This window comes from Lampetra planeri, chromosome 42 (genome assembly GCF_965212315.1).
Source record: "Lampetra planeri chromosome 42, kcLamPlan1.2.h2, whole genome shotgun sequence".
Lineage (NCBI taxonomy): Eukaryota > Metazoa > Chordata > Hyperoartia > Petromyzontiformes > Petromyzontidae > Lampetra > Lampetra planeri.
In genome coordinates this window covers 3,177,837-3,191,756 of record NC_136148.1, presented here as the reverse complement: position 1 = coordinate 3,191,756, position 13,920 = coordinate 3,177,837, and the positions used below count along the sequence as shown (strand labels likewise).

The window sequence follows — 13,920 nt, the reverse complement described above, 5'->3', positions numbered from 1 at the left end:
TGTGGTGTTGGCAGCTTACCCCCCTCGTGGGCTGTGCCGGCCTTCATAGGTGCTCACAACAGCACTTGCTTGTTACAGGCTATACGTGGGATCTTTGTTTTTGTGCGATTGCTAGAATCACCGCTCTTCATTTTATTCCCATTTTATTAAAACACCCTCATGATCTAAACGGGCCTTGGTAACGTATTGGCTGGTGTCAGGCGGTGTATAAATAAAGGTTCATTTAACCCTTTCCTGTTCCGATGATATATATGTACGTCATTGGAACGTAATCCAAAAAAATCTCTAGCATTATTGGTACCGCGGCTCCCACAAGGCCATGCGGTGAAGGTGTGTGGCACAGTTGTCATACAATGCAGTCGTGCCGCTACGGTTCTCTGCGGTGAGTGCAGTGTCTTCAAAAACATCGGCGCTACGCCTCTCTAAATAACACGTTCCTTCGGAGTGGGCAGGTAGGAACTTGGTTGGACAGCGCATTCGTACACGACAGAGAGCTCGCGGTCACGTGACGCGCTTCAACCAATCCGGGAGCGTACATGTTTGGGAGGGGCTATGCACGACAGACAAATAATCCCTGGTGGGCAGTGTGGAACTGTTGTTCCTACCTGTAAAATTAACGCTGAAACGCTCACACGTTGTGAGATTCAGCTGTGAACAGGACCCACGCTGCAACTTGCAGATGTCTCGGAAAGGGTTAATTTCTCCTCGCATTGCGCTGTCTCGGGAAACTATGAGCGCAGGCTTTTGATGGCATCATTCGTCATTAGGCGCCGTATTTCATGAAGCACAAGGTTAAACGTTTTATCGTAGCTTCGTTAATTTGAAACTGTACACTCGCATCCATACCTGCCAGTTGTACTGCTTTGCATTTAAAACAATGCACTACAATGTGTCTGTTATTTAAGATATATATGGTCGTGAATTTATACAGTGCTGACAGAAGGGCCTCTACTCGAGAAAACTCTGGGGGGGAGCCCTGTTTAGGGGGATTTTTTCAATTTAGTTTTATTATTTATTCTGCATTGGCCAGACTTCTGAGTGCGAGTTGGGAATAGCCACACGCAGCCTTATAATAGATAAACTATGGTGTTACCCATTTATACTGCTGGGTGAACAGAGGTGAGGGGTGATTAAATGAACCTGTCTTCTTGGTTCTCTCGGTAAAGTCACGTAGAAGGGAAATAATAAAATAATAAAAATAAAACATAATAAAAATATTTTCACGACGTTTCGGCCACAATGCAAGCAGCTGTCCTCAGGTGAAGAACAGGTCTGTCGGGAAGACAGCGTCTAAATGAAAAGTCGTGAGAATTATTTTATTATGTTTTATTTTTATTATTTTATTATTTCCCTTTCTTCGTGACTTCACCAAAAGAACCAAGAAGATGAATCCCTGCAGTCACGAAAGCTTTAAATTGAAATTTAAATGAACCTGCACCACTATTTTGGAAGATCGAACTGGCAAACCTCTGAATCGCAAGCTCGGTGCGCTCACCATTTCACCCCTGTGGCAGCATTATCACAACACTGGCGATAATCAGTCGGCAGTAATCGTCTGTCGTTGTGATAGCAATGCGTGGATAAACAACGCTTGAAAAACGCTTTCATGCTTTCTAAAGCCTTCGCTCAAATGAAAAATCAAGTGACTTTTCTGAAACTGGAATAACCAGCATTTAAAATAGAAGGCAAAAGTAATTGCTCGCGGTAGAACCGCGCGATTGCCTCGGCTAGAGCTGATCCCCTCGTCGCTTCAGCCGCGTGCCGTGACGGGGCGCTGCAAGATCCGACCGTGTCTGTCCAGTGCTCGCCGAGCTGCGTTGGCTGCTGAACGAACACGTGAGAAGGCCGCGCTCGTTGCACACAAATTTCTCACCGCAAATGAACCACAACGCCTCGCTGATCTCGTCACGGAGTGTAAACCACCACGCTAACTACGGTCATCCTCGCAGCAGCGGATTTTGACCGGCCATCGAACAAAGACGGCCACCGCATCGTGCACTTTCGGATGCGCTTCTGCGGCCGTCTGGAAAGCTCTTCCTTCTGATATTAGGAAGCCACTGGAGCTGTGCACTTGGATATCATCCAGCTTGACAAACTCATTTCTTTAGAGCTGCATTTTTGTGTTCATTTTGTTGTTCTTCCCCCGCACCTCCGATTGACACGGTTGGCTACATACGCTGCGAAAGAAGTTCAACACACGTGCATACATACACACATCCGTGCATACATACACACATCCGTGCATACATACACACATCCGTGCATACGTTGCGACAGCCTCTGGGTCTCTCTGCTCGGCGCGCCGCCCCTGCGACAGCCGCGACGCTGCACTCGTCGTGAGCATGAAAGACACGGCATCTGGTGCGTAATGGTGGCGCGGCGCGTACCAGGAGATAAAAGCAGCCCCCCCCCCCACTCCACTCGAACCTGCTGGGAGCTCATCATCCCGTCGTGAGCAGGTCACGAAAAATAAATAAAGCCTTTCAATAAATAAATTACGCGAGTACAAATCGCACAAGCACATGCATTCCTGCCGATTTTTCCCACACATAATGCAAGCTTGGGCAAGGCAGCAACACAACAACAAGAGTCCCAGTGCCCAGTTGTCTTTCTGCTGTGCTAATTCGTTTGGAATTGCATGACAGTGAAACGTGATATTTTTTTAATTCTCAGAGCTGGGATTTTATCTATATTAATTGCTAAGAGAAATTGGATGTGAAGGCGAGGGTGGGAGTTTTATTGTGCAGTCATTAGTGATGTGCCTGACGTCGTTAGCTCACTGCACTTGAGAGCCTCGGTTAATCACCGGTGGCTGAAAACGTGGAATCGTACACATGATCTTAGCGATGCCAACTCAGCATTGTGACCTCTGAGCCACCAGGCCTACGCCATATCGCTTTAATTAGTAGGGGTAACAGCGCGGGGAGGCCTTCATCCAGCAGTCAGCTGATCGTGGCTGATGACAGTGATGTTCACAAAAGCCATATTTGCCACCCGGCCACGAACAACATTGATGTTTCCTGTCAAACTGCCTGTCACATAAACCAAGGTCGCTGCCAGGTCCGCCGAAACCTTCAAGAACTCTCAGCGGTTCCAGCTGAGCCCTCGGACCTCTTGAGCCACCTGGCCACACTCGCAACATCGAACTTCCCGTCCAGATAGTGTCCTAGCCAGCCCTGACGAAAGGTCACCCATCGGTCGTCCGTTTTCCTCTCCCTCCGCCCTGCCCAACGCCGGCAGGGCCTGCAGGAGCGGGACGAGACGGTGCGGCGCGCGCGGGACGAGAGTCTGGCCGCCCGGCGGGAGATGGAGTCGCGTCTGGCGGAGCAGACGGCCGCCGGCCGGGAGCTGCAGGAGCGCGCCGAGCGCCTGGACGACCGCAAGGAGCAGCTGGAGCTGGAGCTGGAGGAGGCGCGCGACCGGCTGGGACGGGCCACGCTTGAGCATGAGTGAGTGAGCTGGCGAGCGCGCGGGCGGGCGGGCAGGCGGACGAGCAGGCGGGCAAGGGGTGCGAGCAAGCCATCACGCGGGGGCGGTGATAGCATGTCGGAACACCCACCCCCCCTCTTCCCCCCCCCCCCCCATCGACTCGCACGCACACCACCGGGGACCCCATACAAGCCTCGCCTTCCCATCGCCCCCCCCCCCACCCCCGTTCCCACACACCCCCCTTCATCAACCCCTCCATGCCCCTAACAATAATTAGAGGAATTGTTCGAACACGCCAATTCAGAACCGTCCTGAAGTCGCCTTGAGAATCATTGAGGATTTTTACCTGGATTAGATGGGCGGGCGTTGTTGCTCCTGCTGTTATTACAATTGTTACACAAGCGCTTGTGTGGTGGGTAGCTTTGTATGGACGCAAGGGATTCCTCGCTCGGGAAAGATGAAGAAATGACGATCTCGAAGCCTTGGAGTTGAAAGTACCCTCCTCTGCATTGCCGAGGATTCTCTGGAGAGCCCCGCGCCAGACAAGCGAATCAATTTCTGATGAAACGAGGTTCCTTGAGTCGATCAAGAAGAGAGAGATGATATTTCCTGGGACACGTTTTGCGGAAATGCGGAGGCTGCAGGGGCAGAGAAAGATGGTAACTTGAAACTAAGCTATAAACTCAACTATTTTTCAGAAGCGACCTGCCAATCGCGAATGATAACTCGACGAAGTGGGCTTATCACGTGGACATTTCGAGCAGCCAAATCCTCTCTGAACGCGTGACGTTGATTCTAAATGTGGGGGGGAAAAACCGGAGGACCCGGAGAAAAATCCACGCGGCCACGGGAAGAACACGCAAACTCCAAATTTCCAGGCGACAGGGCCGGGATCGAACCCGCGACCTCCTGTGTATACCAGGCGAGGTAGTTCACATCTCATCACCGTGGCGCCCTCAACGCTCGGACCCAGGGGAGCTTGGATTGACGGTGCCGTTGTGTGGACAAGGGGCTGCGTGCCGGACAACTCGCAAGTGCAGGTTTTTCCATCGGAGGATGCGTTCCGGAATCGAGGGAAACCTTTATTTCGACAGGAGGAGGAATCCGATTTGAGCTGCGAAGCTCCTCTTTTTCACTGATGGTCCAGTAGGCGTCGGGAGTTTTCAGCGACTTACAGCAGCAGCGACAACGGGGAAAAGGTGAGCAGGTCACGAAAAATAAATGAAGCCTTTCAATAAATAAATTACGCGAGTAAAAATCGCACAAGTACATGCATTCCTGCCGATTTTTCCCACACATAATGCAAGCTTGGGCAAGGCAGCAACACAACAAGACGACACACAGAGTAGTCCCTCGGTAACATTGCACATTCAAATGTAACTGTCGATACACGGGTAAGGATCAAAGTTGCATTTGCTAATGTGGTTGCATTCAGCACCATTCTGCTGCTTTGTGCCAACAAAAGGGCACACAAATCGAAACCGCGCGAAGAGACAGCCTGCCGAGTCACGTACAAACACAGCACGCACACACACAGCACGCACACACAGTACACACATACTACACACACAGCACACACACACACTACACACAGTACACACACAGCACACACACACACTACACACAGTACACTCAAAATGTCGTCCCATGTCCGACCCGCATAGCTCCGTGTAGAGTGAACTCAAAACGCACGATATAGCGATTTTTTGCGTAGAAATAGGTTGACCGCATAGACGCGAAATCGCACAAAGCGAACCGGCATGGGGCGAGGGAAACCTGTCCTGCTGAAGACAGAGCCCGGTGCCATAGGCCAGTCCATTCTAGTGGTCAACTTTCGGCTTGAGGAAAGCTAAAAAGCGGAAACGGACAAGTGGTCGTTTCCCGGCGCTCCGGTTTTCTCTCGCGCGTATGAGCAGTCATCAATTGGCTCAAAAAGATCTTAAAATAAAAACCCCAGTGTCACAGCAAGACCCTCCTGCCACTCAGCGTGGTACATCCGGATAAATAAATGATTATTATCAATACCAATAGAGTGCAACGATGGATGTTGGGCACGCTGCGCCCGATGCTGCCCACAACCTCCGATAAGCACGAAAGAAGTTCAACATACATACGTAGCCCCACAGATGCCTATAACAATCTACTAAATGCATGGCAGTGGGTCCCATCCAAACACTACCCAGGCTCTGTTCCTGCTTACCTTCCCAGGTCTGGCGAGATCGGGGAGGGGGGGGGGGGGTTGGCGGTGTTTGTGCATGTTGCGGGTGATTTGGTCATAGCGATAGGAACGCTATCACGAGGAGGCATTTAATTCCCACAAGCAGACGGGAGGAAAATCCGCTCGGCACCCCCCCCCACCGCCCGCCCCGGATCGGCGCTGCCAAACGCAAGTCCGTCGGAGTTCGAAGTTCGCCGTGTTCACTGCGTCTCCTCTTCCCCCCCCCCCCCACGCCCGTCGCGTCTGTGCCGCCGGTCGGCAGGGCGAGCAACCGCAAGTGGAGCGAGAAGGCTCAGCTGCTGTCGCGGCTCGAGAGCCAGGTGCGGCAGATGAAGGAGGGCTTCGACGCCAAGGAGGCTCGGCTCCAGCAGGAGAGGGACCAGGCCATCAAAGCACACAAGTACGCGCGTGTGCGTGCGTGCGTGCGTGTGTGTGTGTGTGTGTGTGTGTGCGTGCGTGTGTGTGTGCCTGTATGTGCCTGTGTGCCTGTGTGTGCGTGAGTGCGTGTGCGTGTGTGCGCGCGTGTGTGTGTGTGCGTGAGTGCGTGCGTGCGTGTGTGCGTGCGCCTGCGTGTGCGTGCGCCTGCGTGTGTGCGTGTGTGCGTGCGTGCGTGCGTGTGTGCGTGCGTGCGTGCGTGCGCCTGCGTGTGTGCGTGGGTTGGTACTGGGGAGCGGTGGTGTCGTGGTCGGCTCACTGCGCCACGAACCCGGCCACCCGGGTTCGATTCCCGCTCACGGACAACACCGGTGACGATTATTTGAACCGGTCCTGGGCCTCCCCTATGTTGACTCGGCCTCAAATGAGTACCTGGTGCAGTGTGTAAACATCGCCACTGGGAAGACATAGGTGGTCGGGCGTGGTGCTGGCCACCCACCCCCCCCTTCGTGTGCCATGCTGGCCTTGATAGGTGCTACTCCCTTACCGCAATTTCCCCAACAGCATGTTAAGGCTATATGGGGGGATCCTTTCTTTTTTGCTGCCAGTGACATAAATAATAAAAATATATACATAATTTCATCCAGATTTATCTCGATAGTCTTTTCGGCACCATGCCATGAGATTAAATATCAATGTTGGGTCTCTCACAGTGCAAGGAAAGGTGGTGCAATGAAGACCTTTAGGGGTGGTTAAGAATATTGTTAAGAGGACAAGGGAGGTAGGGCTTAAATAGTTTGGGCACGTGTTGACGAGAGACCAAGAAGGTTTTGGGGGATGGAGACGCCACGGGTGCAGGGCAGGAGGAGGAGAGGGAGAGATGGGAGGATGCGGTGGAGCGAGATAAGAGGACGGCGGTGGACGTGACGAGTGATGATGCACAGGATAGAAGCACATGGACGGAGGAAATCTGAGCAATCCGACCGCACACACGTGGGGGACTTGTGTCTTAGAAGAAGGAAGCAGAGCAGTGCGACCCTTTGATGGAAGCGGATATCACAGACCTACCTGTGAGATCCCGTTAAGTGACTTCCGCTCCTCACAAGTAGGGAGCAGCACTCTCCAACACGCTCCGCCACTGAGAGTCACGTGATGGTGAAACCAATATTTTTCATTATGGAAGCAGCACCTTGGCCACATTAAGTGTGAAACGAAACGAATCGCGATGGGTATTTGTGCAGTCCTTGGGTGTCCAGACTGTGACCATCACCGCGCTACACTCGGGAGCCCGGTTTGATCGCAGCCTGTGTTCGAACCGAGAGTATCCAGGCAATTGACAGTTGACTGCACACGTAAATGTTTCTACGCGGTACTTTTCGCGGTCGCCAGGGCGGCCCTTGACAAGCTCCGTGAGGCCGATGACGCCTTCCGGCGGCAGCTGGAGAGCGCCCACGCCGCACACCAGGCCGAGCTGGCGCTCGTGTCCACAGACAGACAGCGCCAGGTGGAGGCCGCCAATCTCTCGGTACGACCGCCCCCCCCCTCCCCCCCGTTCAGCCGCCGAGACCGCGTGTGTGTGTGTGTATATGTAAGTATGTTGAACTTCTTTCGGCACCGTACGTAGCCAGCCGTGCTAATCAGAGGTACCGGGGAAGGACAACAAACTAAACGCAAAACAAAAAAGGAGGCGGGCGATGCGCGTAGGAGGAGATGGCCGCCCTTTGATGCGTGAGACGGTCGGCGGTGAGAAGTCCACGGAGGAGGAGGAGACACGTGGCTGCCTCACGGCCGCCTTTTTAAATCCTTTATATTAAGTTCACTTGCTTGCGCGCTTACGACCGTGCAAATCTTTCGGTCGTTTTTTAACCCACTTCCCGTGATCCAATCGAGCTGACATTTTGCACACAGACTCGTTGTGCGTGACAATTTATTTTCGTGAAAATTTTTTTCCAAAATTTTCCACTTTTTAGGAAAAAAAATATTTCATATTTAATTTAAAATACCAATGTGATAAAAATGAAACTCTTACTCAAGAAAAACAGAAATGAATAATAAAATAAAACCGATGCCACGCATATAAAGGATTTATAGTGAAAAACTTTGTTTTTACGGGTTAATTTTTTTATCTCCGAGTGGAACTTTGGGCCAGCACATGAATCGAGAACCACGATCCACCAATCCCGACCTCCACCCCGATGGATTGCGCAGGCATCCGACGCAAGATGCATAATGCGCGTGTGAGGAACGCCTTTGACTCGCCGCCTCCTACGCTGGGGACAGCCGCGGCGATTCAAGCCAACAGCTGCCAACGCCGTCACACCTCCGTGCCGTCTCCGCGTGTTGGGAAATTATTTTTGTACGCTTTCCAACTTTGGTTGAATGCGTTGATGCATGAGACCTGTCCGTCTGTCTGTCTGTAGCGGTGGGTCACGAAAACCAGTGGTCGTTACCATTAGGAAACTTTGCCTGTGTAAAACTGGCCGAATGGATCAAGAGGTTGCCTAAAACTTGCTGATAAAAAGACTAGCTCGAAAAGAACTCGCCTTTTCTGCAAAGGCAATGATTTCACGTGCCAGGCCTCCCCTTGACCTCGATACTTGTGACCTCCAAATTTTCCCAACTCGAAAATGAACTGTTAATTGCTCAATTGGGACTGTACATCGCAATCATCGCCCCCTACTGGCAGACGAATGCCCGATTGCAGGCCAGGGGTCACCCTGTTGCTCACAGAGAGAGAGCTGCCACTGGGGGAAGCGCCCTGTCAAATGTTGAAGATGAAATGTGATGTAAATTGCTCTGAGATACCCTGGTGTACAGGATCCCTATATCAAAAACAAACCGTCATCAATCCTGTCTCATCTCATGACGTCACACGTCATGTGACTTTATTTCGTTGTGCGGCACGGAACGTCACGGTAATATCGCTGAACGCTTCCGCAGACAAATGCGTGTTGGTAATCGTTGCAGAATTTCATCCTATGTAGATTTATATAATGCCTCCCTCCAAGGCGTTTTACAGCAATTATACAATTGTACATTAGATGACGGTGTTTGGGATAACGAGTTAGATTTTGATTTAAAGCTTTCGTGACTGCAGGGATTCATATTATTGGTTCTTTTGGTGAAGTCACGTAGAAGGGAAATAATAAAATAAAAATAAATTCTTATTATTAAGTCACGTAGAAGGGAATGTTTTTTTTCCCTTTTACGTGACTTTACCGAAAGAACCAGGAATATAACGAGTTAGGTTAATAAAAGTGGCGCTGTACAGTTATGGTAGTGGTGGCGTAATTACGGTACCCATGATTTGTCATCCCTGTGTTTTTTGGGGGGTGTTTTTTTCCCCCCCTCTCTCTCTCACAGGTCCAGAGGGTGGAGGAGGAGATGCGCGCTTTGCTACGCGAGACAGCCAGCGGCAAGAAGTCCACGGAGGAGAAGATACGGCGTCTCACGGCCGCCTTGACGGAACTGCAGCAAGAGCTGTGACTGCTGTCGCGAACGCTCGCACGCTCACGCGTGCCGCCAAATCCCATCCCCCCCACCGAGACGTGGAGCTTGGTCAGAGCGATAGGACCATCGCGCATCACACCTCAGGCTTGTCACCGGGTCCAACACCGATTGGCATTCTGGCCACAATGTTTACCATTGGGACTTTGAATGGGGGGGGGTATGATGTGGAAAAATTGTCTTTCACTGGGTGCGTAAACTATTCAGTGTCTCTTACTTATTCGGCGATTTGTCGAGATTCTGGATCGCTCTTCGATTCAAGAAACAAAGAAAGAAAAACATGGTCCGTCTCTGTTGTTTCTCCATTTTGTCTTGTTTGAGCAGTCGTATTTTGCTCCGTTAGCTCAAATGTGACATTTGCATATCGTTTACATGAATTGTCATCAATCAGTTCTTACATGCGCGATTCACTTGCTGTGTTGTGAGCGGAAGGAATATTTTTTTAAAGATTTCCTCATTGAAATGTCTAGTCATTAGAGTTTGATAACGTTGTAGATGTTGTGTGTGTGTAGATGTGTGGGGAAGTGCAATGGTTTGTGCGCTGGCGCTACGTTTCTTGGTGACTTTGATTCGTGGCCAAACTCATCGGTGACATCCAAAACTTCTCCTAGGTCAACTTAACATGAAATGGGGACATCTAAAGTGTGCTTAGGTAAACATCAGCTCTGGGCAAACGTAGGTCGCCGGGTTTGTTACTGGCAACACCATCCCCTTGTGGACACTTAACAGCACTTAATCCAATGGCCCGTGATGTCCAAATGGGGGCAGCCCTCTTTGTCGCGTCGTGGTTATCGCGTTGCGTGTAGAGTTCAAGTCTCGGCCATGGTGATCAAAATGAGTGGCAAATGGTTGTTTGAATCTGGTTTGTCCTTGGTTAGTTCGAATTTGGCCTTTAATTTGATACGGAACGAGGCTTGTGCTGGCGTCAGTACTGAGGATAAATGTGAATGGGCATGATTTTTTTGCTGCCCACCCAGTCTCTCAAAGGCTTAACATTACACTCACGAACGGAATTTCCCTCCCTCGCTCTCTAGTACCTAACAGGGGATTCCTGTGTCTGTGTACACATGCATACATACACACTCTGGGGAGCGGAAAAGCAAAGCGGTTGGCTCGCTGCGTTAAGAACCCGTTTGACGAATCAAAGTCACCAAGCAACGTAGTGCCAGCGCACAAACCATTACGATTCCCCACACATCTACACACACACATCTGCAACACCAATGACGATTATCTGAACCAGTACTGGGCCTCCACTCGGTCGATTCGGTTTCAAGCGCAAACATCGCCCACTGGGGATACAAAGGCGGTCGGGAGTGATGCTGGTCACCCCCCTCCACCCTCGTGTGCCATGCTGGCCTTCATAGGTGCTCGCTAACAGAACTTCCCCCAAAATTATGCTGAAGTTTATGCGTGAGATATTTGTGTACACATATGCGTGTGTTTTTTTGACTGCATTAAATTATTTTTTTAGTTTTTACACTGATCTGGACAATTATTAGGAGTCGTTGCTCAAGTTATTCAGTACGGGGGGGAGGGAGACTTTTTCTCCTGCTCGGCATTTTTTTTTTCAAAGTGATGGAACTGTTAATCTTCCAACCGCTGACTGTAACAATTTTATTGTCGAACGAGCGACCCGCGGCCGACCGCCAGTGCCGCCCGCCAACGCACCCACCAAAAAAAACAAAAAGTTTAATTATAAGACCCGTGGGTTTTTTGTTTTTATAATTTTTTTATTTTATTTTTTACTATTTTTATTATGGTTTTTTGCTTTTATATTTTCAAAAAAATGTTTTTCTATCTACCTGACTTTACCGAAAGAACCAAGAATATGTATAAGACACATTTATACGTTGTTGCCAGCTCGCGTTAATCCATCCGGCTGAGCAGAGCCGTACAGACACATCGGTGCGCTTCGGCACCCAGCTGGAAGTAACGCGCCCCCCCCCCCATCTAAAGACAACGAATAAAATCCGACAGCGTTTAAAATTTTACAACGCGGAGAAGGGTGAGAAAAGCTATGGGAGGAGCAGCACAGATGAGCTTTCGAGCCATAGGAAGGATGCACAGCGTTTGCTGTGTTTTTTTTTATCCATTTACTTGTTTTGGATAATATCAGGCTTTCATTTTTTGTACACTCCCTTTGATCCCAACCTTTGATCCCAACGGGGGATCGTAACAGATGAGATTCGGGTTAGCTTCACCATCGGTCAAATGGAACACGTGGTGATGATAAAACACCGATTGAAAGTGTGGAGGGAGTGCCCCAGATAATCGCGGTGATGATTTTGTTTTTTTTGGGCCAGACTGCAAAATTGAGATCCATTTCAGTGCTGCACGGTTCAGTTGGTCTTATTTCATTGCACAAAACAAACACAAACCTGCACTTCTGTTTTCATCAATTTGCGGTTGAACCTTGTTTTGTAGACACTTTCATACAAAATTTCTACGGCGCGAGAGGATTTTGGATTTCTGCGGAAGTACACAGAACGACCCGCTATTGTTCCTCGTCAGCATGACTTCATGGTCAGCACAACATTCTAACAATGTTAAAGAAAATGTTGTTAATCAAAGCGCAGATGATTAGGCACTACAAAGGATATAGTCCTTTTCCAAGAGTGCTATTCAAAGACTCGGACATCAATTTATTTTACATCCCTTTGTGCTCTTTTACACTTTTATCAATATATTCCGTCGATCACGTTTTATATGGACAGCTTTTATTTTTTTTTCAAGAGTATTTGATGCCGCCAAGACAGAGAGGGAAATCAATTGTGGAATGTTGAATGCGGTGATTTTCGAAAGAAGTTTTCTTAAAAGGGTTTCTTTCCGAGCGGGGCCTGCGCCCATCGTAGCCCACAATGCCCAGCACGCTCCCCCTTTAATCTCGGAGAGTGTCCGACGGACGTCCCCGCTCCCCCGCTTGTTAACACGACGTTGACTTAATTCTAGATTTGAAGGTTTCGTGACTGCAAGGATTCATACTCTTAGGTTTTTTCGGAAAAGTCACGTAGGTAAAAAATAAAATTTTAATTAATAAAAGTAAAATAAAAAATCACGACGTTTCGGAGGCAACACAAGCTTCAGTCTTCAAGTGGAACCGTCACAGCACGATTGCTGTATCAAGTAAAGAGATATTCCAAGAGACCCGACCTTGTATATATACTGGTTGAGGGGGGAGGAGCCAAGGTAGGCCCCTGGATCGGAGTTTTTTTATTATGGTAAGGTTGGTGCGGCTAAGGCTGCTGCTAGGAAAGAGCCTTTGTTGTGTAGACTGGTTGAGCTGGGAGGTGCCAGAGTTGTTAAGGTGCGGCTGCTGCTAATGGGACTGATCCTTTGTTATGTAGATGGTAGAAGCAGAAAAGCAGGTCACGAAGAAACAGCCCCTTTTACTTTTATTAATTTTTATTAAATTTTTTACCTACGTGACTTTACCGAAAAAACCTAAGAGTACGACGTTGACCTGGCACCGCAACCTCCCGGCAGATTGTCCGCAAGCGCGCGCGACGGCGTGCGGAGGTAACATTGTACCTGCGTGGATTTGAAGAAGTAACCTCACCACCGGGCGCCACGCTATGTCTTCATCTGGTAAGCAGGCGAGGGTCAACATCCGACTCAATGTTGCTCGCCGCTCTTCCGGCACTGGGAAGACATTCTCTCCCCCCCCCCACGCCAACCCACCCCGTGATCAGTCCGCACCGTGACAACCCCACGTAGTTGCGGTGGCGAGATGTTTACTACCTCGCCTGGTGTGCAGGAGGTCGTAGGTTCAACCCCGACCCTGACGCCTGCTGTGTATTTGGGGTTTGCATGTTCTCTCTTCCCCGTGGTCGTGTGGATTTTCCCCCGGGTCCTCGCGTTTCCCCCCCCCCTCCACATCTAGAAACACGCGTTTAGAGTATGTGGCTGTTATTAACGTCCACACGAAGTAAAGCCACCTGGTTGAGCGATCATTTGTGATAGCCAGGTTGTGTCTGAAAAAGAGTTGCATATCTCAGTGGTCCTTACCTGGTAAAAAATTTAAAAAGTTTTATTGTTTAAAGTTTGAACTGCTTGCTCCGTTCATCGGTGCGGTAAAAATTAAACACAACATTGCGTAACCTCTTCTCTCCTTCGCCAAGCTCACTGCTCTTCGCTCGCCTACTTCTTTTTCCCCTCCAGGCAGCTGCTTTGCATTCACCAAACCCGTCGCTTTTCTGTGGCTCATGCGCCTTTTCGGGAACAAATCCCCGCGAGTACAGATTGTGGGTCAGAGTTTGGAGAGACGGCGGCGTGGGGGGCTTTGTTAGCGCTCAGCCTTGGCCACCCACCGCCCGATAATCTTGGCAAATAACGTTGCATTAACGTTCAACCAAACTCTTCAAATGCGGACGGCTTGTCCGCATTAACGA

At 49.8% G+C, this 13,920-nt stretch overlaps 1 protein-coding gene across 2 annotated transcripts in view; it reads left to right on the top strand.

Annotated features, from left to right (window-relative positions):
- The window catches only part of LRRCC1 (leucine rich repeat and coiled-coil centrosomal protein 1), a 63,817-nt gene extending 50,188 nt beyond the window's left edge, over window positions 1-13,629 (top strand). For both annotated transcript variants that reach the window (XM_078613781.1, XM_078613780.1), the window contains exons 17-20: window positions 3,241-3,449; window positions 5,910-6,047; window positions 7,412-7,547; window positions 9,386-13,629. In XM_078613781.1, the coding sequence (XP_078469907.1) occupies window positions 3,241-3,449; window positions 5,910-6,047; window positions 7,412-7,547; window positions 9,386-9,508 (606 nt within the window). In that variant the 3' untranslated portion in view covers window positions 9,509-13,629. The remainder of the gene's footprint in view (window positions 1-3,240; window positions 3,450-5,909; window positions 6,048-7,411; window positions 7,548-9,385) is intronic.
- The last annotated feature ends 291 nt before the right edge of the window (window positions 13,630-13,920 follow it).